The 21185-nt window shown below is 54.8% G+C and overlaps 3 protein-coding genes across 3 annotated transcripts; 2 read left to right on the top strand and 1 right to left on the bottom strand.

Annotated features, from left to right (window-relative positions):
* Positions 1–3608: 3608 nt before the first annotated feature.
* BESB_061860 (uncharacterized protein) lies at positions 3609–4454 on the top strand (the record flags this gene model as incomplete). Its single annotated transcript, XM_029364600.1, has 2 exons — positions 3609–3776; positions 4257–4454. The coding sequence occupies 2 exons, from the start codon at positions 3609–3611 to the stop codon at positions 4452–4454; spliced, it is 366 nt and encodes a 121-aa protein (XP_029219308.1).
* A 3191-nt stretch (positions 4455–7645) lies between these two features.
* On the bottom strand, positions 7646–9871 carry BESB_061850 (putative polyadenylate binding protein; the record flags this gene model as incomplete). Its single annotated transcript, XM_029364599.1, has 1 exon — positions 7646–9871. One exon carries the CDS (start codon positions 9869–9871, stop codon positions 7646–7648), a length of 2226 nt encoding a protein of 741 aa, XP_029219307.1.
* Positions 9872–17556: 7685 nt separating this feature from the next.
* BESB_061840 (putative exosome component 2) lies at positions 17557–20435 on the top strand (the record flags this gene model as incomplete). The annotated part of the gene is made up of 5 exons (XM_029364598.1): positions 17557–17844; positions 18222–18320; positions 18871–19026; positions 19543–19696; positions 20140–20435. The coding sequence occupies 5 exons, from the start codon at positions 17557–17559 to the stop codon at positions 20433–20435; spliced, it is 993 nt and encodes a 330-aa protein (XP_029219306.1).
* Between the last annotated feature and the right edge of the window lie 750 nt (positions 20436–21185).

Genomic DNA, 21185 nt, shown 5'->3' with positions numbered 1-21185 from the left:
TGCAAGCAGCGTACAGCTGGCGAGCGCGTCTAAGCAACAAGTTGGAACAGGCTTCCAGAAATGACGATCCATACGCCGCGCCCCGCCGCACCCGAAAAAGGCAGTTCGTTCCCAGAACGATAAGCTTTACACAAGTAAAATTGCGCATACGTCGAGGCGCAAAAGGACGGCGCGACGGCTAAATACCTACAGGACCAGACCCCGGTCAGACGACGAAGACGGGTGCGGCGCGCCAAAAGGAGGGCACGTGGAGTCCTTCAGAGCACGCAGCCAAGAAGCATAGGAGTTCTTGAAGCATGGAGGAAAGAAGGCGAAACCATCGAAAAGTTCATTAGAGGTTTGGCGCGGATGCCGCCGCAATCGAAAGGTGGTCACATGCGTGGTGGCCTCCATCTCTCCGCTCGCACGTTTTCGGCGACATCATTCCGCTTCTTGGTGAAGAAGAGGTTGCGACACGTCTAAGAAAAGATGGACTCGAAAATTCAAATATCGGAGCTTGTGGCGAGACACAGTTTGACGACTGGAAGGGGCTTGGCTGCCCCCCCCCCCGCGAGCGATCCTTCGTACCGACATCAGCGCGCTCGCGGGCTACCCCATCGCCGGTCTGAAAAGAATCAGTGGAGAAAAACACAGTATTTCAGTCGGTGCAAGATGGTAAACGGATGACAGTTCACTATTGGAAAAGGGGAAGAGGGGTCAAAATTTAGATTCAGCCAGTTGCTGTTTTACGGGAACCTGCGAAAAAAGTCCGCGAGCCACCGCGTAGTCTTTCAGTACGTTCCTGCTGATTAGCCGTCCATGTAGCCACGCAGGTGGGACTCCGGGAAGAACACGGGATTGCGACGGAGGCAAACAGAGGAAAAAGACGTGCAGACAAGGCAGGCACTCGCAAAGCTTACATGCGTAGGTCCTCCTATCAATACCAACACCACTTTGGAACAAAGTGAAACGCAGAAAAACCTATTTGCGCACGCAGTGAAAAGTCTAGACAGTGGGTCAGGAGGCATTCACCAGTCGCCGGGCACTCACGGCTTCGGTCTGCAACGTTCGGCCCAGGCATATCGCAAACAGATACACATTTGCATCTGTTCTTCCCGACAACATATTTTTTAAGACCATCCAGAGTCCAGTTCTCCTATAGACAGCTGGCTCTGCGGGTAGGGAGTGCGGAAAACGGCGAGAGGGTTTGCTCGTTGGATGCAACCTTTGCACATTTCCTTGATGCAAACATCCGCAGTAAAGTTACTATGAATATGGTCCGACAGGCGCCTACCGCCTTTCTCAATAGTGTCGCGTTCGTTTTGTACGTGAAGAAGGCTTGGCACAGTGCAGAAGCGTAATGCAAGGCATGAGATGCAGTCTAGAAGCAACCGAGACGCTGTGGTCGTGCGCACCGAGAATCGTAATCAGCAACAATCGGCCTGACGGGAAGTACAGAGCAATCCGGTACTTATTTTCTGCAGGAGAAAAGGGATTCAGCTTGTGATCTTTCGGGAAAAGCTGGGAGAGGAGGTGCTGCCTCCGGCTACGACCCAGCGCTGGCCCTGATAGGTTCAGGAGTGTCCTCGCCTATATTCTTTGTTAAGAGAGCTTCACTGTACACTGATGTTTCTTCGCACCCTGTAGTGAGCACAAGGGTGCGCTTTTGTGGTTGAAATTGCCTTCTTTGGGGCTTTTTCGGTTCGGTTGGCAACGGTATTGAGCCAGGGGCAGCGGACGAGGACGGGGTTACAGAAGTCCTGGAGCGCGCAGCACTGGGAAGAGGCTGTAGCCATCTCGTCCGTAAAACTGGGGCTAGCCTTGTCTGCCAGGCTGTTGCGAGGGAGGAATCATTCGCACGAAGTGGCAAGAAATACAGTCATGTGAACCCGTCCCCATTTGTGTTCCGTGGTACACGGTGTCCATTTTGAACGAGTCACAGGGATATCTTCGTTCAGGCAATCATCGATTATGTGTACCTGTAATGGAGAGAGCATCTCTGTCACGGAAAGCAACCCAAGTGTGAGCCGTTATCCCACCCTCTCCCTCTTCTGACGCTACGCGGTTCAGCATTGGGCACCACCTCGTCGTCCGCCAAGGAACTACCGCCCCCGCGGCAGCTTGTGAACGTTACAGTCAGGCTCTGAACTGTCTCATCAGCCTCACGCACTTACAGATACAGTGTTAATCAGAAGATCGCACTGTGACCAGGAGTGCCAGGCCTTTTGACGGGGGCAAGCTGCCTAACCCTATGTGCAGCTAGTGAATGAATAGAGGAGCACTGTAAACGGGGTGCGGCTGCCTCATCTTTCCGCTGGATGGCAAGGAAAGACAAGCCCTAAAATTCGCCCCGTGGTCAGGTTTATATGCAGCAAGCATATTGTGCAATCTGGTCGGCAGGTGCCATTCGTCTCCAGTGTGCCATTTTAGAGCAGGAAGTGTATATGCATGCAATCCTCCCGAAGCAACGTGACATAACAAGCTTTCTGGCTCGCAGACAGAGTTGCAACGCCGATGCATGCGATACTCTGGATTCGAACGAGTGCGTGAGTTTATTGATGTGGCGTAGTCATGTACTGACACGAGAAGCGTGTTCATGAGAGCCATGGCTCTATCTCCGCAGAAGGATTATTCTCGGCCAGGGGCAGTTTCTCCTACGGCCCGTTTTACCGCTAGAAAGCGGAATAGAAGAACATAGCGTATTTCGCAAGCAAGAGTGACCGGGAAAAACGAGGTCTGTCCGAGAGGACGGCGCGAAAGATTCGAAGGCTAACAAAGTGGCTCTGAGCTGTCCAGAAACATGATGTGACCTGTGTCTCGGGATATGCAAATATAACCCTTGATACTTGCCGTAAAAACAAACAAGGAACGTGACGCCGAGTTCTTTCTGGAATTTTCACTGAACGATTGTAACGGGTTACACAACAATCAGTTATCGTGTCGAGGGGAACGGAAGAAGTAAATCTTCGGTTACTACCTCATCCCACCAAACAACGAGCTTCAGTGAGCTGAGCCGTGGCATCGAAGGCGAGAACACTGACAGTGTTAGCACTGTATAAACTGCGGTATCTTCAGTATTGAATGGACGTGCTGTAGCCCCATCGTATCTACGCTTACCGAGGATGAGACTCTTCATCCAGCCATCCGTCCCTCTTGTTCCTGTTTAAGTCACTACTAGAGTACTGATGGTCTGGTCTACAAAGAGACGACAACAATTATGATGAGATAGCGTGGATACATACCCGCTTGCGTGTGCCCCGACTGCAGCCGTTGTGGGGCCGGCCCCAGTAATGCTGCCCCACGAGCGAATTCGGGGCTCCCTGAATCCCCTAGATCGCGATTCGAGTGCCTTCAGGCAACAGCGCGCGAGCATTAAAACGGGAATCGCATACACGGTGGAGAAGACATGCCCGTGGGCTTCTTCTTCACCATGGCTGCGTGTGTCGTATGCTGTGAGATCTACCTTTGATGCTTGGGTTGCCCGCCGTAGCCGTTCTTCGTGGAACTGAGACTAGCATACATTCACGAAAACGGTCTCACTGTCGAGTGGTAGAGGGACCTTCCCTCAAACTCCACCACTGAAGGAACTCCACGAAAGAGCAAGGTGCAACTTCGCCGAGGCCCCAAAAATGCTGCCCGTCACTTACACGCTCAACAAGCACAATGGAGGAGGCGTTCTTCCAGCCGACCCTCGTGCCAAAGTTACTGCGGCGATACACGGCGGCATGCTGGATTCACGGCTGCGGGTCCGGGACATGAACGCATATCGGACCTCTTATGCGGATATGACTCAGGGTGTAAGTGGGGGGACCTCTCCTATTCTTTCACGTCGTCCCCGGAGAGAGGGGCAGACCCGGCTGCCCTTCTTGGACGTGTTTCCCTTATCGTACACAACGCATTTTACAGGCGCTTGTTTGTATCTTAGCCAGGCGATCTACCTCTGTGAGCGTTTGTGTGGCTGCCGTCCCACGCGATGGCTGAACACAAGCTGTGTTTAAACAAGGGACGCACAAGCTCATTTTCTGAGTAAGCGATGCGATACGCTAATTCGCACACCTGAAAAACTACGTTCTCTGGTGTCTCTAGGGTACTCAGCAAGGTTACTGGACGACGCACTTGTGGAATACATTCTTGGGTCTCGCTCTATCACTCGCCATAGGAATTTCTCTGTACATAGAGATGTTCGGCAACCGTGGAGCCTCCCTCGCATTTGCTGTTTGCACTGGAACGGTGCTTGCATAATCCACTGCATTAATTTCCCTTGTACATGCTTTTAGCGGGAAACTCACGTAAAAAGCAACATGCCTTCGGGGTACGGCGGCAACATCCCGACAATACGACATGACGTTCTCCACCGGAACACCCAGTTCCATAAGAGACTTCACGAACTTGCCCATGATCCCAACAGAGACACCTTTGGTGATTTCGAGGCAAATATTCAAGGCATTTCGTACGTTACAAAGAACCCGAGGTAGGACGCAAATACATTGTTCGACTTTGGTTAAAGCAATGGGGCTGAAGCAGATTCAGCCCTCAGACATTGGAATCATTCTATCCAGCCTTAGGAATGACACAAGAGGAAGCCATGCAGCGTACAACTGGGCCATCAAGCAATAAAGGTGCCTTACCACCGAATTAATTGACCATGTTGCGGTCCCTACCGCGTTTTTTTTTCTGTGCTGTACCCTTTTTCGTATTGCGTCTAGGGTGCTGGGGACGAATCCGACGAAGGGATGCTTCCCGACCGGCTTCGTTGTGCCTCCGTGGGCCGTTCTGCAGCCCTTACGGCCGCTCCCCAACTACGTCAACGCACAAGTTATCACAAAGAAAACACTGGAACTGTTCGGCAGAGACCGATCGAATGCATACCACATGACTGCGGACGGTCGCAACGAGGCGCATCACGCATCTTAAGCGGCATTGGGATGTCGCCTGTTTCTGCAAAGGCGCACGGCTCATTCGTGCGTGTATGATTGATCGCTGGTTTCTGTTCCCGTACTGAGCTTCACACGCAGCTGGACAGTGCTTCTCAAAGACTAATTGGACTGTGAGTTGCTTCATAGTGGGGTCATATGACCCAAATGGGCCGCAGCAATCCCACAGTGCCTTGAAAAGGAGGACTGAACGCACTGGGGAGGTTGCTAGCTGCGAGCAGCTCAGCAGCGACCGCCGCCTCACTTGTTTCGAGCGTCAGCATCTTGGGGGACTAGGGCACATTGTTGATGCATGAACCTCCAGGCGAATTCTGGATAGTGGTGGAATTTATGGGTTAGATGGTTTGACAGCGACGTTGTATCAGCAGAGGCACACGCGACGCTTGCGGTCGTGCAGCCGTCGATGCAGACGCATATGCTGGGAAAGAAGTTGTTCCCTTTAGTTGCCCACTGCCAGCCAGAGTTAGCCCAAAGGACCGCCGGTATGATACTCGAGATCGACAACGCCGAGCTTCTCTTTCTTTTGCGCACTATGGTGCTCCATGACACTGGCGACGCCATTCGCTGATTCCCTCCAAAAGGAGTGAATCGGGTGCGTGCAGTCGGGCCACCTGCAAAACACACTCGGCACGTGACTGCTGCCCGTATCCGTTGAGGAAATCGCACCATAGAAATAGCGATGCCAACGTCCCAACCGGCTTCGGTCTTGCGTAATTTCACAGGGTAGGTACGGGGATGGGGGAGGGCAGTCTGAACGGGCACTGAGAAATATGCAGTAGCTGACTTCTTGATGTTGGCGAAAGCGGGAGCACTGCACTCCGCAATGTAGCAATGACGCTGCGTTGCTTTCATACAGCTTAGTGCACATAGTGGCACCGAACAGGGTCACTAGGCAAACGAGTAACACACCACTCGGCTAGTGGGTGACGCAGAATCCCGATTGCCGACACGTAGAGCAGAGTTGCACGCTTCGACAGCTTTCGCCACCATGATCCTTCGCACCGGCTGTCTCTCCTCCCCGAGGACGTGCTCAAGCACTGAGGTGTCGAATTTCGTGCTCCCCCCTTTTCCGCTGACTGCTACTAACACGATGCACTGCCCTGCCATCATTACGACTGCACGTAACCGTGCTCTGGGACGCCATGTCACAGCTCCGCTGAAATGCTAGGAAAGCCGGGGACCGATAATCGCAACGTGAAAGGAGAGACGTTACTCTGTTCTGCGAGAAGAGATGAGGCGAACAGCGAACTGATGTATCGGCATTGCGGACAGGATGCACATCAATCAGCCTCGATTGAGTACGCCTGCTAGGGAATCTCCGGAAAGTGGTTCCGCTGTTTTACAACTTGAAGGCCCATCACGTGGTGCCGACGCACCGGAGTTGTCTGTTTTGCTTCCAAAGACGGCGGAAAACGTCATACTTTCCCGCAACGCAAACGAAACGTGGAACTCGAACGACTCTGAGAGAGCCGGGTAATCTCGCTTCTCTGGCTCCTTTTACCGGGGCTCCCTGCCACGAGGAATGGCCCAGCTCACAGACAACCTACACGCACTTACAGTCGGCGAAATAGAATCGTCCCTCGGCCGCACGACCACTCGACACAGAAATTCAACTGATAGGTGAATAGGAACACGTGCTTACAATGGCGGAAGAAAAGAGACTAGGGAGATGCGGAACTCTCAACCTCGATACTGATAGATCTTGTCTCGTCCTTGCAAGTGTCTGACTCACACACACCAGGTTGCTCTCCGCTGTCGTGGTCCCGTTGCACGAATGATGGTGATCCACGCTGGCCCGAATAAAACAACCCCTCGCCAACCGTTCGCGCGATTTCCTTGCCCCTTTCCCGTTGTCCCGTACGGTACCCACGAAACCGTCTTTCGCTTGCTGTTGCTCCAATCTTCCTTCGACTAAGGCACTCTTGCCCAGTGCTCGACCCGGCGCACACATGCTGGCGACCTGCACTGTCGTCCCACCGGTAGCCCCTCCCATGACAATGGAACAACAATGAACAGTGAGAGAAGAGCCTCGGACCCCTCCAAAGGCTCTCTGCTACAAAACAAACAGCTGAAAGAGAACGACAGTCTACGGCTCTGACTGCGAGCGCGTGTCGCCCGCGAAAACTCTACTTCACTGTCCCATGACCCGATCATCGCTGGACCACACACAGTGAGTTCGTTTACCGGGACACAAGCGACAGGCAGACAGAATCGGTCGTCCTTCTCTCCACCAAAACACTCCCTTTTCGCCAACAGAACCGGTCTTCTACACTTGAGTGGCACGCTCGAGGCGGACGCACACACTGATGCCCAGTCCAGCGCATCGCTGTTGGCATGAATGACCCCACACAGATTCACCGCTGCTCGGCGTCTGTCTCTCTACGCCACGGTCTCAACCTCGACAGGCAGCTTACACTCAGAGGCGGGAGTACCGACACGAATTTCTCCGCCCCGACAGCCCACCGCCCGCGACATCCGCGTCCGCTCCACATCGAATAGCTGCCCGGAACGCGGCGACACCCCCGGGAACGCGAAAGCGCCGCCCACCACACGCGAGCCTCTTCTCTCGCTGTGCGGCTCTGCGTCAAGCAGAAGACTGCTTGTCTTACGTGCCCAAAAGGCCATCCTTAAAGCACACGAACGCCTCGACACCGAGACGCCTCGTCAGCGGCTCCAAAGAGCGTCCCTCTCTTCCCTCGTCCGCCCTCTACTTCGTCGCAGGGGAGGTACGTTCAGCTGGCCTGCTGGAGCACTCTCAGGGCTTCGTCGACCTTGGCCTTGAGCTGCGCCTCGCTCTCCAGGAGAATGAGAAGCTCGGCGTTGTCCATCTCGAGCATCATACCGGTGATCTTCCCAGCCAACTCCGGCTGGTAGCGGGCAATCAGAGGGAACAGCTTCTCTCCGAGCATCTGCTTCTGCATCGACGGCTGCGCGGCTGCAAGAGCTGCAGCGGTCAGCGGCGCGTCGGGGTTCATGAGGAGCTGCTGAGATTGCTCCATCATGACCGCATGATGGTTATGCGGCGCAGCGGCTGCGGCCGGCGGCGGATGCTGCATCTGCTGGTCGAGTCTCTGGTTCCTCACCTGCGGCGTGAACTTGAAGCTGCCGCCCTGAGGCTGCTGCTGCTGGCCCGCGCCGGGCTTCGGACCCATCATGTGCGGCTTGTTCCCATTCAGAACGGGGGCTCCCCCCTGGCGACCCATGCCGCGGTGGCCTCCCCGCTGCTGCTGCTGGAGCATCTGCATCGGCGGACCGCCCGCCGCAGCGTGCATGCCAGCGGCGACTGCTGCCGCGTTCGTCTGGCCGTAGAGGTGCTGCAGAGTGCCGACCTGCGGGCGCATCGGCACGCCCTGGGCGAACTGCGCACCCGCGGCGGCCGCCTGCTGCTGTCTCCACGGCAGCATGGCCGCGGTGACCTGGTGCGGGTGAGGAGAGAATCCCATCAAGGGACGCGGCGCATACATCGCGCCGGGGCCTCCTGCGAAGCCTTGGAGCTGCGGCGCGCCGCCGTACTGGAGCTGCGCAGCTGCCGCCGCGGCCGCGACGTTGCCCGGAAGGGCTGCAGCGGGGCGCAGAGCCGACCCGCGGAAGCGCTGCTGCAGACGCATCAATCGCTGCTCGCGGCGCTCCGCCAGCCCGACGTAGAGGGGCTTGCCCTTGACCAGTTTCAGGTGCATTTCTGTGACGGCCTTGGTCGCCTCCTCCGGGGACATGAAGCAGACGAAGCCGAAGCAGCGGGAGACGCCGCGCTCGTCGCGCATAACCTTGGCGCTGGTGATGGAGCCGAAGGGCTCGAAGAGCTGGCGCAGCTTCTCGTCGTCGATGCTGTCGTCCATGTTCTTGATGTACAGGTTCACGCCCTGGAACCGCTCGTTACGGTCGTGGTTCATCTGCTCGAACTTGGCGCGCAGCATGGCCGAGCGATGAGCCTTGCTCTGGTGGGGCCCAACGAACAAGATCTGCTCGCCCTCGCGCGTGCGCTTGTTCCCCTCCTCGTCCTTCTCCTCTTCCTCGGTCTCTGCGCCCTCCTTGAACACGCCGGCGTCAGTCACGCGCTTGCCGTTCAGCGCCTCGACAGCGGCCTTCGCCGTGGCGTGGTCTGCGTAGTTGCAGAAGGCGAAGAGTCGGCCCTTGGCGTCCTTGCGGACGACCAAGGACGTGATGGAGCCGTATTTGGCCAGGATCTCGCGCAGACGCGCCTCATCTTCCCAGACTGCGGGCATGTTTTTGATATACACATTCGTGTACTTTGTCTCCGCGAGGTTGTCGCGTTCCGCCCTGCGGATGAAGGGGCCGACGTAGACCGTCTTGCCGCCAATCAACATGCCGTTCACCTTCTCGATGGCTGAGCGTGCGCTCTCCTCGTTCTCGTAGTGGACAAAGCCGTATCCCTTGCTCTGGCCGCTCTCGTCGACGGCGACCTTGCAAGACAAAATGTTCCCAAAGAGGCTGAACGTGTCGTAGAGCGCCTTGTTGTCGATGTTCTTGTCCAGGTTCTTGACAAAGATGTTGCCGTTCCCGCTCTTCCGCAGCGACGGGTCGCGGTGACACCACATGATGCGGCAGGGCTGCCCCTTGATCACAGTATAGTTCAGCGTGTCCAGCGACCGCTCCGCGTCCTGGATGCTCTGGTAGTTCACATACGCGTACCCCAAGCTGCGCCGGGTGACCGTGTCGCGGCACACGCGAATGCTGGTCACCGGGCCCACTGAGTTGAATACCTCGAAGAGCATTGCCTCAGTCACGTCCTGGTGCAGGTCGCCCACGTACAGAGACGGAGAGACGAAGCTCGCCGCCGCTGCTGCGCCGCCAACGGTGGCGTTCGCTGCTGTGTGGTCTGCCGCTTGGTGCGCCGACGCGCCCGCCACCACCGGGCCCTCTGCAGTCGGCATCGTGTTGGGCTGTGCGGGCGGTGCCGCCGGAGAGGACGGCGTGACAACGGGCGACGCAGTGGCCATCCTGTCCGAGGCTGAACAGGTCCGAAGAATCTGTCAAGAAGGCCCGCGTAACGAACGCGAGATGTGAGCTCCCACGAAGCGGGCGGCGCGGCGCGCAAGACGCGCAAGGACTACCGCAAACGACCGGGAAGGAGTCACCGAAAAGACTCCCGAAAGCTCCCTGCAACGAGACGAAGGGAACTTGGACCCGAAAGGCAGACAGAAACGAATCCACAACGCGGGGAGGAGGAGAAACGGCGGAACCAGACGGACAAATGAGAGAAGGCGACGCACGAAACCGACGAGACGAGCAGCGCCAAAAACACACAAACCGGGTTTTTGGACAAAGAGCAACCAAATGCGACCACGCCTGCTGTTTACAACAACACAGGGGTGTCTGCTCTCTCGTCTCCTAGATGTGCGTGCGGGAGACAGCCGCGACGAGGCAACGGAAAAACGCACGACAAACGCAAAAGCTTCACTGAAAAACTGCAACCAGTTTTTCCTTCCGTCCAAAATCCGCGACGAACGGGAGACTTGGACGACGTGGGGCCGCTCGTTTTTGGAACGGCAAAAGGCCCCGCGAAGACGAAAGTGCAGGAGATGCCGGCGAATCCAGAATGGGGCGGCGGTGGGAAGGAGCCCTTCACGTTCGGGAAGAAAAAAGGGAGGAAAAAGCGCCAACAAAAGGAATGTAAAGACGCAAGAATTCCTCTTCGACGCTTCAGGGACACCGGATAGACGTCCAACGAGAAATATCTCGCATGAGTCCGGCCAAAAAAGCCGACGGGAAACCACCTATGGGGCAAAAAGAGAGCCACACGATCCCGCGCTTTTGATCCTTTTTGGGTATTTCCTTCGCCAACAGAAAGTTCCGCAGTGTGAACTGGTGAGAGAACCCGACGAGAGACGAGGCGCAACGAGAACGGCGAATTGTCGTGCAGAACGAACGGGAGGGGCGCGTGAACCGCAAAGAACACGAGGGGAAGGAGAGGGGGAGGGGGAGGAGGGCCGACACAAAAGGGCAGAGAGGCGGATTTGTTGAAGGGAATTTCACCCTCCAGCAAGACGAGAAGAAATATATCTCTCTATATATCTCTGTCTCTATCTTCGACGTCGCCCGCAGGTGCCGCAGAACACTGCCGTTCTCTGCGTTCCAAAACTTGCGCAGGAAAAGCCACACAGAGCGAGTGGGGCGAAGCAACTCCGCGCGACCCGTTCTGCCGCTGCGGTGACCAAATAATTCGGCTGCTGCAGGCCAGGACCTCGCGTTCGCCGTCCGAAGAACCGCAAGCCCGACAGCGGAGGCGAGGCGGCGCCACTGCACGCTCACGCTTTCTGTTTCCCAATCCCCGCCACGGAGGCCGCACGCCCCCAATAAAAGCTTGCGCAGGGGCTCGCGCGCCCGCTTGAAACCAAAATGCCCACGAAACGGCAGCCTCAGAGGAGATCCGAACGCGCTTCAATCGCCGGGAAGTTGAGTTGATGCGCCTTTGCATTCGACGACCGAAATGACGCGTCCTCAGTTGGAATTCCCTGACAGAACCGCATGAATCCCACATCAAACACTAACGAATCAATGCCGACTGCCCCGTACAGTCGCGGGTCCTGTGTAAGAAAACCGACGCGCACCTTCCAGCTAAACCCTACAAATGTCGACTTCCCTGGCTCATTTATCGAACGTAACACAGTGAAGCGAATGCTCTAACTCATACACACACTTATCTTCAGAAACGCGCGAAACCCGCAGCTCGTGCAGGAAACCGCGACGAGCGTTCCTCAATCGATACTCGGAAACACGCGCCACGAATTGCGTCGCTGTGCCCAAAGCCCACGCAAAACACCAGTAAACGCATCCCTAAAACGCCTGGAACAAACCCCATCTCCTCGGAACTTTGGTAGCGGCCAGAGAAAGGGTTTGACGAGCGACGCTAGAGAGACTGTCGAGGAGTAACCCCGCACGACTGGGCACGCGCGTTTATAAGCCGAAAGAGAGGCTGCAGGGGGCGTTGAGCGAGCGGGGGCACACCGATCGTATGAGCCACTAGTTACACACGCAACAGAGCTCGTCACAATCACTGGAATCTATTTCTACACAGACTTGTTAACTATAACTGGCACATTTGCCCCTTCATGGCCATCCGCAGCGCGGGAGAAACACTCCGTGGACAAAGCCTCTGCTTGCCGACTAGAAATTCAATATCGACGAGCCCTCTCCGTGGTCGGAGACGCCGCACATCACACGAAAAAATAGGTCAATGAGGCCTTAGATTCGGCTCATTTTGGCGTGAAAAGAGTCGTGAACCATGCAGTCCGACCACCGTCGGACTACGATTCGATACACGCTTTGGCTGTCTGCAGTTTGCTCTATAGAGTCGACTGACCAGTTGCTGCGTCCCTCTGTTCGAGCTCCTTAGTGAACCATGACCATAGCGAACCAGCACACGATAACAAACCACGTGGACTCACAGTTCGTAGTCCTGCATATGGCTTCCGCGGGTGGGGCTGCCTTCTCCTACAGAGGCACTGACGTCTCCCCTGGTCGTCCCTCGGACGAACCGAGCCACCAACTGTTTAACTCTCGACACCTAATGCATTTGAATCGGTAGTATTTTCATTTGTGCCTTTTCCCAACACCTTTCTGTGGAGAGCCTCAAACGGCATCCCTTGACCTTACCAGCGAGGTCTTTCGCGCTTCGAAGACACGTAAGCGCCCACACAGCCTTTCTCCGCACCAAAAGTGAATGTTCAGCCGGTTGTCGGGAACAAGCAATCACGAAGCGTGAAGAAATTTCCCTACATTAATCGACGGACGTGAATGTATTTATTGCCTAAAGAAGAGCCTGTAGATAGACATCATGCCCATACCAGACGACGATGACAATGATCGCGAGCTCCAACGAATGAATAGGAGAGAGAATGAACGAAATGAAGACGGGGAAGCTCCGCCAGCGGCTCTTCATCCTTACGCACCATTCAGAGTAGTTCTAATGAAACATTCGACGAAACAACACAAACAAATGCGACTCAACAGACTTGGAAAGTCAACGTGTCTCCCTCCGGTATATGCACACCATCTTTGAACAGTAACATACAAATACATATTTGGTATTGGGAGCATGAGCTCCTGTCCAGCGCGCCGACGACGGTGGAAATGTGCAGAGTAGCACACACGGAGGAAGCATAAAAACACGTTTGCAATGCGGTTGCTCCGATACGACTCGAGAATGTGCATGTACATATATATTCAGGAAGCCTCAAATGACCACCCCGACTACCGCCAGAAGACGGTTTGGCTCCGAATGGAGGTCGGCAGCAAATACAATGGGAAGTCAGCTTTGCATGACGGAGAAAACTACAGCAGAAGTATGGGTCACACAGACAAACACGCGTATCACATCCTGGAGTCCTCCTCAAGACTTCTTGCTCATGCGAACGTGAAAATTTGATCCACGCCTCATGCTGACTGCAGCACGAGTCAGCAAGATAGTCTTACATGAGTCGTGCTGTGCCTTCTATAGAAAGCGCCTGTAAGGATGCTGGCAAGCGCTTGTGGCTGTTTGTGTCCTGGATCGCGCAATGACTGCACCGATTGTAGTAAAACGTGCTAGCGAATGCCAGAGACACACAGCCATAAAGTGGAAAAGCGGAATAGCGAAGTGACACATCACACAATATGTATGTACACTGCAAGACATTGCAAAATGCCGTTAATCACACAGGCAACAGTGTAGCTGAAAGCTAGGCGGAACTCGGGGCAAATCACTCGGAAACCCACGATGCCACGGTCCAGATCCACTTACACACACCAAAGCGTGTACACATTGAGCACAGACCTGCGCAAAGCTACCGCCTTGGCGTGGAAAGGGCTCGGTTTCGTAAACACTGACGGCGGACACCGTTGCTGCCTCGTCCGTTGTCTTGCGTTAGGAGGAAGACGCCGGGACTTCCTCGAGGAGTTTTTTGCGTCGCCTCTTCACACGACGCAAACGTGCGGTGGAACGGAAAGAGAAAAGCATGTAAAAGCTTGCTGAGCGAAGCGAGGAAAAAGGTAGCCGATGGAATGCGGAGGGATTTTGGCGCGAAAACGGAACTTCGACACGAGGCACGTAGGCAACGATTTTTCCTTGATGCATAGGCACGACTCGAGGAAAAAGATGGGAAAGAATACGCAAGCCGAAACCGAAATCGCTAGTTTCTTCTATATTTCCGCATCCTCAACACGAGGGTCGCTGACTTACTTTTTCCAGCTTTGGACTCCCGCTGTCTGCGAGTCAACGTAACATAGTGGTTGAGGCGCGCCGTCGCCCCGACACAACGTATGCACAGGCCATGCATGCCTACCTGCTCTCATCCTCCGGAAAGATGCTAGACGCAGAACCCTTTACAGACACCGCACGACCCTTCGCTACACACCGCAGCACGGGACAGACATAAAACTAGGGTAGCTGGGTGTGGAAAGCCTTTTCTGTTGAGTCGCTGCGATCGTTTCCGTTCCGAAAAATTACCTTCAGACAAGCAAACAACTTGTACTTCCGCGCCATTAAAGCCGGCAGCGGACTCAGACAGCGTCCTGCCCATGGGGCCCCGGTTGTTAAGCAGCTGTGCGCTGTGCGTGAAACCAGATTCTTGCATGCTCGATTTGCAATGAGCAGTAAAAACGCTCATTATTTAAAACAGAACAGGGACACCTGACAGTTCCAGCTGTCTCGAAAGTCGATTGCAGCTCCCTGCTTGCCAGATGTTCGGGGTCTTCCAGTCCCAGGTCAACGGCGTGTCTTTCCCTATACCCCTTTTGACCTTCGCTTCATTGCGGAATCCCCTGAAAAAGCTTGGTACCCAACGTACTGCGTATTGGCGCTACACAGCAAAGGATATGGACACAGTAAGGCATGCAGAGCCGCGCAGTGGGCTGGCGTTGCAGACCGACATTACCGGCGTAGGGGCTTATGCCCGACACGCGGAGTCATTCCTCTTCCCCGTCCTGCGGAGAAACCCTTTGGCCTATTCGTATATTATTCACTTGTGAATGCGGATTTAATGCGCAGATGCGATAGGTACTTGCAATATAGGTGGCAGCACCCGGTCCAACTAAGGCAAGTCTCAGTGCCGATTGCATACGGAGGAGGATTACCTCCTCCGCGCCTTCTTTGTGGCAGCACCTATTGGGCTTGGCTTTCTAAAATTGCAAGGAAGCAGACTTGCAATAGAGTTTCTGAGACGTGTCCGTGGTGGGCATGCGCTGAAGATGCCTGCGGAGTCGCAAACTTGGCACGGAGATCTGCAGGCCCCGAGAGCCCAGCCTGCTTCGCACTTGCCTTCATGCAATGAGTTATCTAGACTTCAACTCTCGATAGAGAATGTCGAGGTTGTGGCGTCTTGAAAGCCTATTTTCGCGGACTCGGCAAGTGAACCGACGTGCGACACGGGGTGAGCGAGGTAGAAAACTCCAGAGACGCACAGCCAATTCCTAGGGCTCATCGTCCACAACGAAAGGAAGATGCGGTCCGTGCGCGCAAACTCACTGTGGTGGTGCGAGAAAGGAAGCGACTCTTCGACCGCAAGAACGCTAGTGGGCAATCTCCTACGCCTCTCACGCTGTATGAATGGTAACTGGCGAAAGCGCGTAGGCGGAGGGTACCAGCCTGGTAACAACAGGAACTCTTGTTGCCACCCGTGCCTTTCACACCGGTAGGCTTCCGGTGGATAACAAATCCATAGTACACACAGACCTCAATCTTCTACTCGGTTGTGATGAAGCAGAAGACACCAGGTATGAAGAACGTTTTCCAGCCGTCAAGTGTTTCAGGCCATGTGGAGAAAGTCACCTAGTACGTGCACCCAATAGTGCGTACGTTTAGGTAAAGAAGCTGAGATATATCAACACAAGACACTATTTTGGTACATTCTGAGAAATGATGACTGACTGAACGGACGACAAAATGGTGAAACCGGATTTCGCCTGAAGGGTTGTTAGGTGGACATCATTGGTGGGAATTTGAGTTAAGATGGCGCTTCCGCTGAGAGATCAGGCATCCGAAGCAGTCATCGAGCGTACGCCAGAGGCTTCTTTTTAGCCATTGTAGTGAAACTATTTCCATCGTCTCACAATCCTGGTTCGCAGGTGAAGGCGAATGAGATAAGGATTACAGATGCGCTTCCTAAAACTAAACCTGTTCATTCTGACATCGAGGGAGATTATTTTTGAGAAAAATCCCTATCTGTCCGCATTAACATCTTCTGCGGCTACGATAGTTCGCGTCTCAACAACCATGTTGATGCAGGGAAAACGAACGTATTCCATGTTTTTACGAATTTCGCACACTTGGGAATAGAGGGGTCGCAGAGCAACGCGGTGAGCAACGGGCGACTACGGCTTCTTAACGAAAGCCGGATATCAGGAGCGCAGGTGATGAGCTATACAGTTCTGGATCGCGGATATTTGCTCGGCGTTATAGAACTTGTAGGCAGTCAGTAACTAAAGAACTGTACACACGTTGAGTGAAGAAAATGCATGGACACACTTAGCACCCGTTGAATCGGTGAAAACGCCTAAAGAGAAGGAAGTAGATCTGATTTCGTGTCTCTGAGAGGATGCCAAAGCGACACCACGCAGAAGGGCATTCGTGCCAGTACAGTCCTCACTTCACACCGGACTCGACTATGCCGGGGGGTGGAGTGAGAGGGTACGAACTGATAGAAAACGACATCTGACTTCTTGACCTTATTTGCTGAACTTCGAGACGGAATAATCGTTTTTGTGCTGGGACAGAAGGAGACTCTTTGCGTGTGTGACCGCTTTTCTCGCTGGTGAATTGACGTGACGCGCATGCGCATGCAGGTACGAGTTTTTCAGTGAGCATACACGCCATCAGCGAACACATGCGGGTATTTTCTTCAGCAAACGGAACACAAAGGCGAGGAAAAAAGAGCTGGAAGGTATCCAAGACCTTAATCGGTGACTAAGTTGCTTACCTTCAATTCCTTCTCCAGAATGACCTGGGTTGCGCAGCCCGTCCAGAGGGCCGCGTACTCAGCCTGCCTTTCCGCCTCGTTTTATTTAGATAAAACAGTTATCTGACGATGTGAGTTGAAGCCCTTCTTTGTAAGGCTCTCCTTCCAGGCTTCTCGTTCGCTGGGCAAGCGCTCATTCGTGAAAAGCATGGGAATTTTTCCTTCTTGGATACCCTCACCAAGGATTCCAGCATCCCGTAGGCTGGGGGAATGAAGTTGACTCACCTGTCTGCGCGCTGCCGTCGGCTTCACTCGACACGTTTCCTGAGTGCGCAATTCGCAGTTCATGTGCTTCTTTGCAGACGTGAATTCCTCTATTGCCTATTCGAGGCCTTCTGGCTTCTGACTGCCGTGGTGCGTGGTTTTCTCGCTCGGAGTCGCCGCGTTTCCTATTGATCGACGGGGTCTGGCCTCAGGCGAGGCTGGAAGCGTCATGTAGCTAGGCATTCGTGCGCCGCAAGCAAGACGGTGTGCATAGGAAGGAGCTTTCACGCTTTGTCTCTCCCACGCTGCGGGAGAGGCGCTGGTCACCCTGGCGGCATTTGTGTGTGTCGCAGGAGACGCTTTGTCCTTTCAGCAGATGCCCTGTTCGCGTTCGCCCTTCTTGCTGGATTCTGCGTCTGCTAGAGTCGCCTCTGCTCCTTTTTTTCCTCCTCTTCTCTCGTCTCTGTCTGCGCTCGTTTGCCTCCGCGATGGCTGACCTCTCCCCTGCCGCGTTTCCGCCCTTAGGCGCTGCAGGCGCCGCCACTCGGCGCCCCCTTGCTTCTCAGACACCGCGCGGAGAAAAAAAGCGAACGTGGGGCGAAGCTATGCGTTGTTCTTCAGCATTCGAGAGCAAGACTTTCCGCGCGGCGCTCCCAGGCCTCGACGTCGTCGTCCCGGGGCAGCAGATTGTCGTTGAAGAGGGCTGCATGCGCGGCCACGGAACCTACGAGAAAGGCGGTAAAATCTACGCGGCCGTGTGTGGCATCCTGGAAAAGGTAAATCCAACGCGCGCCCATTGCCCGCTCACTTCCTCAAAACCGATTTCTAGCGTCTCACAGCTCTGAACCATCACGCACAACTGCAGCCGAAGGCGCACTTGCTAGCAGCTCTAGAGACACGTCCGCGCGAAAGGATCTTCGTGCCTACACACCGGTTGGGCGTAGATGCAAACACAATTCACATGAAGGAAACACGAATGCACATGCAAGCAGTCACATACATATTTATTTTTATACATATATATAAAAATACAGGTGTGTGTCTATATCTACTAGGCTAGATCGGCACATGTATGCACATGCGTTTTGCTAAGCACTAGGTGATGCGGGGATCGTGTTGCCACTTTTGTCTTCGTCTGCCTGTTTTCTTCCAGGTGAATAAACTCGTCTACATCCGTCCTCTTCGATCTCGCTACGAGGGCAGCGTCGGCGACGTCGTCGTGGGACGTGTCACCGACATTCTCAACGGAAAGGTGCGCCAGTTTCGCTGAAGACTGTTCTTAGCGAAAGCAGCGTGGCTGATGTGTGTCTCGATGGTCCTCTTTCACAAATGGTCGCGACTCGAGGGTCTATTTCCCAGTTTCAAGTTCGATTCCCATCTCACACTCCACCAGAAACCCGACAGGCGGCCCCTTCTCGTGCGCTATCAAAGTGCAGACGCATGCAGTGGATCTCCTCATTTATGAGTAAACGTATGTATGTAGGTATGTATGTATATATATATGTATGCGTGTATACATATGACAATATTTGTGTACAAACATGTGTATAAGAATGCTGGGATGCCTACTCGCCTCTTTGGCGGGAGGCCTGCAGAGCAGAGCCCCCCTCCCCCCTCAGGCGTGGGGGTTGGCTCAGAGTCAATACCTGCACGGTCACTAGGACTGTTTAAATGTAAATGGAAGATTCGTGAGCACCTGTCTTCCTCAGGGTGTCTGCGTAGACGTGTCAAGACACATGCGTAGATGCAGCTGCACTGCGTCTCCCTGGTCAGCTGTCCTTTTCCTCTGTTTGTGCGCACAGTGGCTGGTGGATGTGAACGCAGGACAGGCGGCGTCTTTGGCTCTCGCGGCGATTTCGCTGCCCGAGCAGCGCCGGCGGCTCGACGATGACATGCTTGAGATGCAGACCTTTTTCGTCCCTAGTGACGTCATCTGCTGCGAAGTCCAGCGCGTCGCAGTGAGTCAGCCACACAGTCCAGCACGCCCTGCTGCCCAAGCCCCAGCGCAGCCGGAGTGCAGCTCAACGGTCTTCTCGCGAGCCCCCTGTCTGGTTCCTCTCCCATGCGAGCGACCGATCACGTGCACGCCTTTAGAAGCGTCTCTGCGTCTTCACTTGTGCAAGCACACAAACTTCTTGCGGTGGGCACTCGCGCTTCTCGCTGCTCCCAGCCACCCTGAGGTTGCTCGGTGGCGCTAATAGACTCGCGACAGGTGTAGTTCAAACGGGCCTGTGAGCGTGGTTGCCTCTCCTACGCACGCCACGCGATGCACACGCAAGAAGACTGCACACAATGTCTCTAGCCGGGACTGAGGATAGGGCTGCTCCTGCGCGCTCTTCAGCTGTCCCCCGCACGTCGGATCTGAGGCTTTCGGCCCGCGCCGCCCGCGCAGCTCTCTCTGCTTTCTTCGGCGTGCCGTTCTGCCTGGCGGCAATGTGATGTGGGCGCTTAAGCGGGGTTTTTCGTTTCCGCAGGCGGACGGCCAGATTCTTCTGCACACTCGCAGTGCGCGCTACGGCCGCTTGCTGAACGGCGTCTTCCTCGCCGTCGCGCCGCAGCAGATCAAGCGGCAGAGTCACCACATTGCCCAGCTCACCTGCGGCATTCAAATCGTCCTCGGCCTCAACGGTACGCGAGAAGCGCGCCCACGCAGTTTTTGTGTCACGCGCATGCAGGGGTGTGCCTAGACTTTGTCAACACGCATTTCATATACTCGCCATCTGTCTATTCAGACCACGACGGAACCTGGTCCATATAGATATGTATGCATTTCGATATACGTGTCGAACATGGTGCTCGGAAGGGCATACGAAGTCGTTAGATCTCTATCAACTCATATATATATATATATATGCGTGCAAATATATATATCTGTAGCGAAGTGAATGCGCGCTTATACGAGTGCTTGCGTGTGGATGTTCGCCAGTCGCAGATCGCCTACGAGCCAAGGCACAGGCCTGCTGTTTCCTCGTTCGCATTTCTTTTATCTTGCAGATGCTACCTTTTCGAGTTTTTGCATGCTTCAATGGGGCGTTTTCGTTAAGGTGTGCGCGCCTGTGCGTCGTTTTCAGGCTACATTTGGATTTCGCTGCCAGCCAAGACGTCCACGAAAGACTCGTTGAACTACGCGCATGTGCAGACCACGCACGAGAGCGTCTCGAAGGAGAGACGACTTGCCATCAGCCGCGTCCGCAACATCATTCTCTGTTTGGCGAAGAGCAACTTCGACATTTCCATCGCTGCCATTGAGCGCATGTACGAGATCTCGGGGTCGCGGGGCTGGGAAGCCAAGGACCTGACTGACCCGCTGATCATGGAACAGCTGGTTGAGGCGTTTCTCGCGTCTAGACTGGGGGACAACGTATAGATCCTCCGCAGAGTCTGCGCCATCAAACTTTTTGTCTGTCTCAACTTGCCGTGCTCGCGGCCCTTCTCCATAGTTGTAAACGCCGGCCTGGCGTCGGCGCCGTGAGTCAGATCTATGGACTACTCTTGGTTTTATCTGCTGCTTCGCTTCTTGGTCTGCGCCGCTCTATCCCTACTGTGCTATAAAACATTTTTCCTCCCTCATAAAGCTTGATCGCGGCTTTGCGTGCTGCGCGTCGTCTGCACACAGCCCCGCCGCTTGGCACCCGCCCCAGTGGCTTCCGTTTCGCGTCGTCTGGCAGTGTTTTTGAAAATAGATTGACTTGGCTCTTGCCGGCGCTCTGCTGCCGGACTTTCCATCTTTCACTCCTCGTCTCTCCGCCCACTGCGCCTGTTTTCGTCTCCCTCGCGTTTAGCAATGGAGAGCCACTACGCACTACAGCAGCTGGAGTGCACGCGAGTCGCGCCAGGCATCGGAGTGGCTGCTGTGACATAATACTCGTACAGCTACTCAGCTAGTGCTCGGAAGTTGAAACAAGGTAGCTGACGGTGCCTGATGTGGAAGCGTGGGGCGTTCTGCGCTGGCCAGGAGTCGTGCTATTTCGCAGGGCCCTGCGGCCTTCTTTCTTGCGGATATCAACACGCCTCCCGTCCGCTTTGCGGTCGCGTGCCCGGTGTTCTGTATTGCGTGGAGCTCCCCCTGCTGCACACAGCTGCCATGTGTGGTGAGCCGAAAAAAGCGGGTCTGAAC

This window comes from Besnoitia besnoiti, chromosome V (assembly GCF_002563875.1).
Source record: "Besnoitia besnoiti strain Bb-Ger1 chromosome V, whole genome shotgun sequence".
NCBI lineage: Eukaryota > Apicomplexa > Conoidasida > Eucoccidiorida > Sarcocystidae > Besnoitia > Besnoitia besnoiti.
Note: the sequence above shows the minus strand (reverse complement) of the source record. Positions and strands in the feature narration are given on the sequence as shown.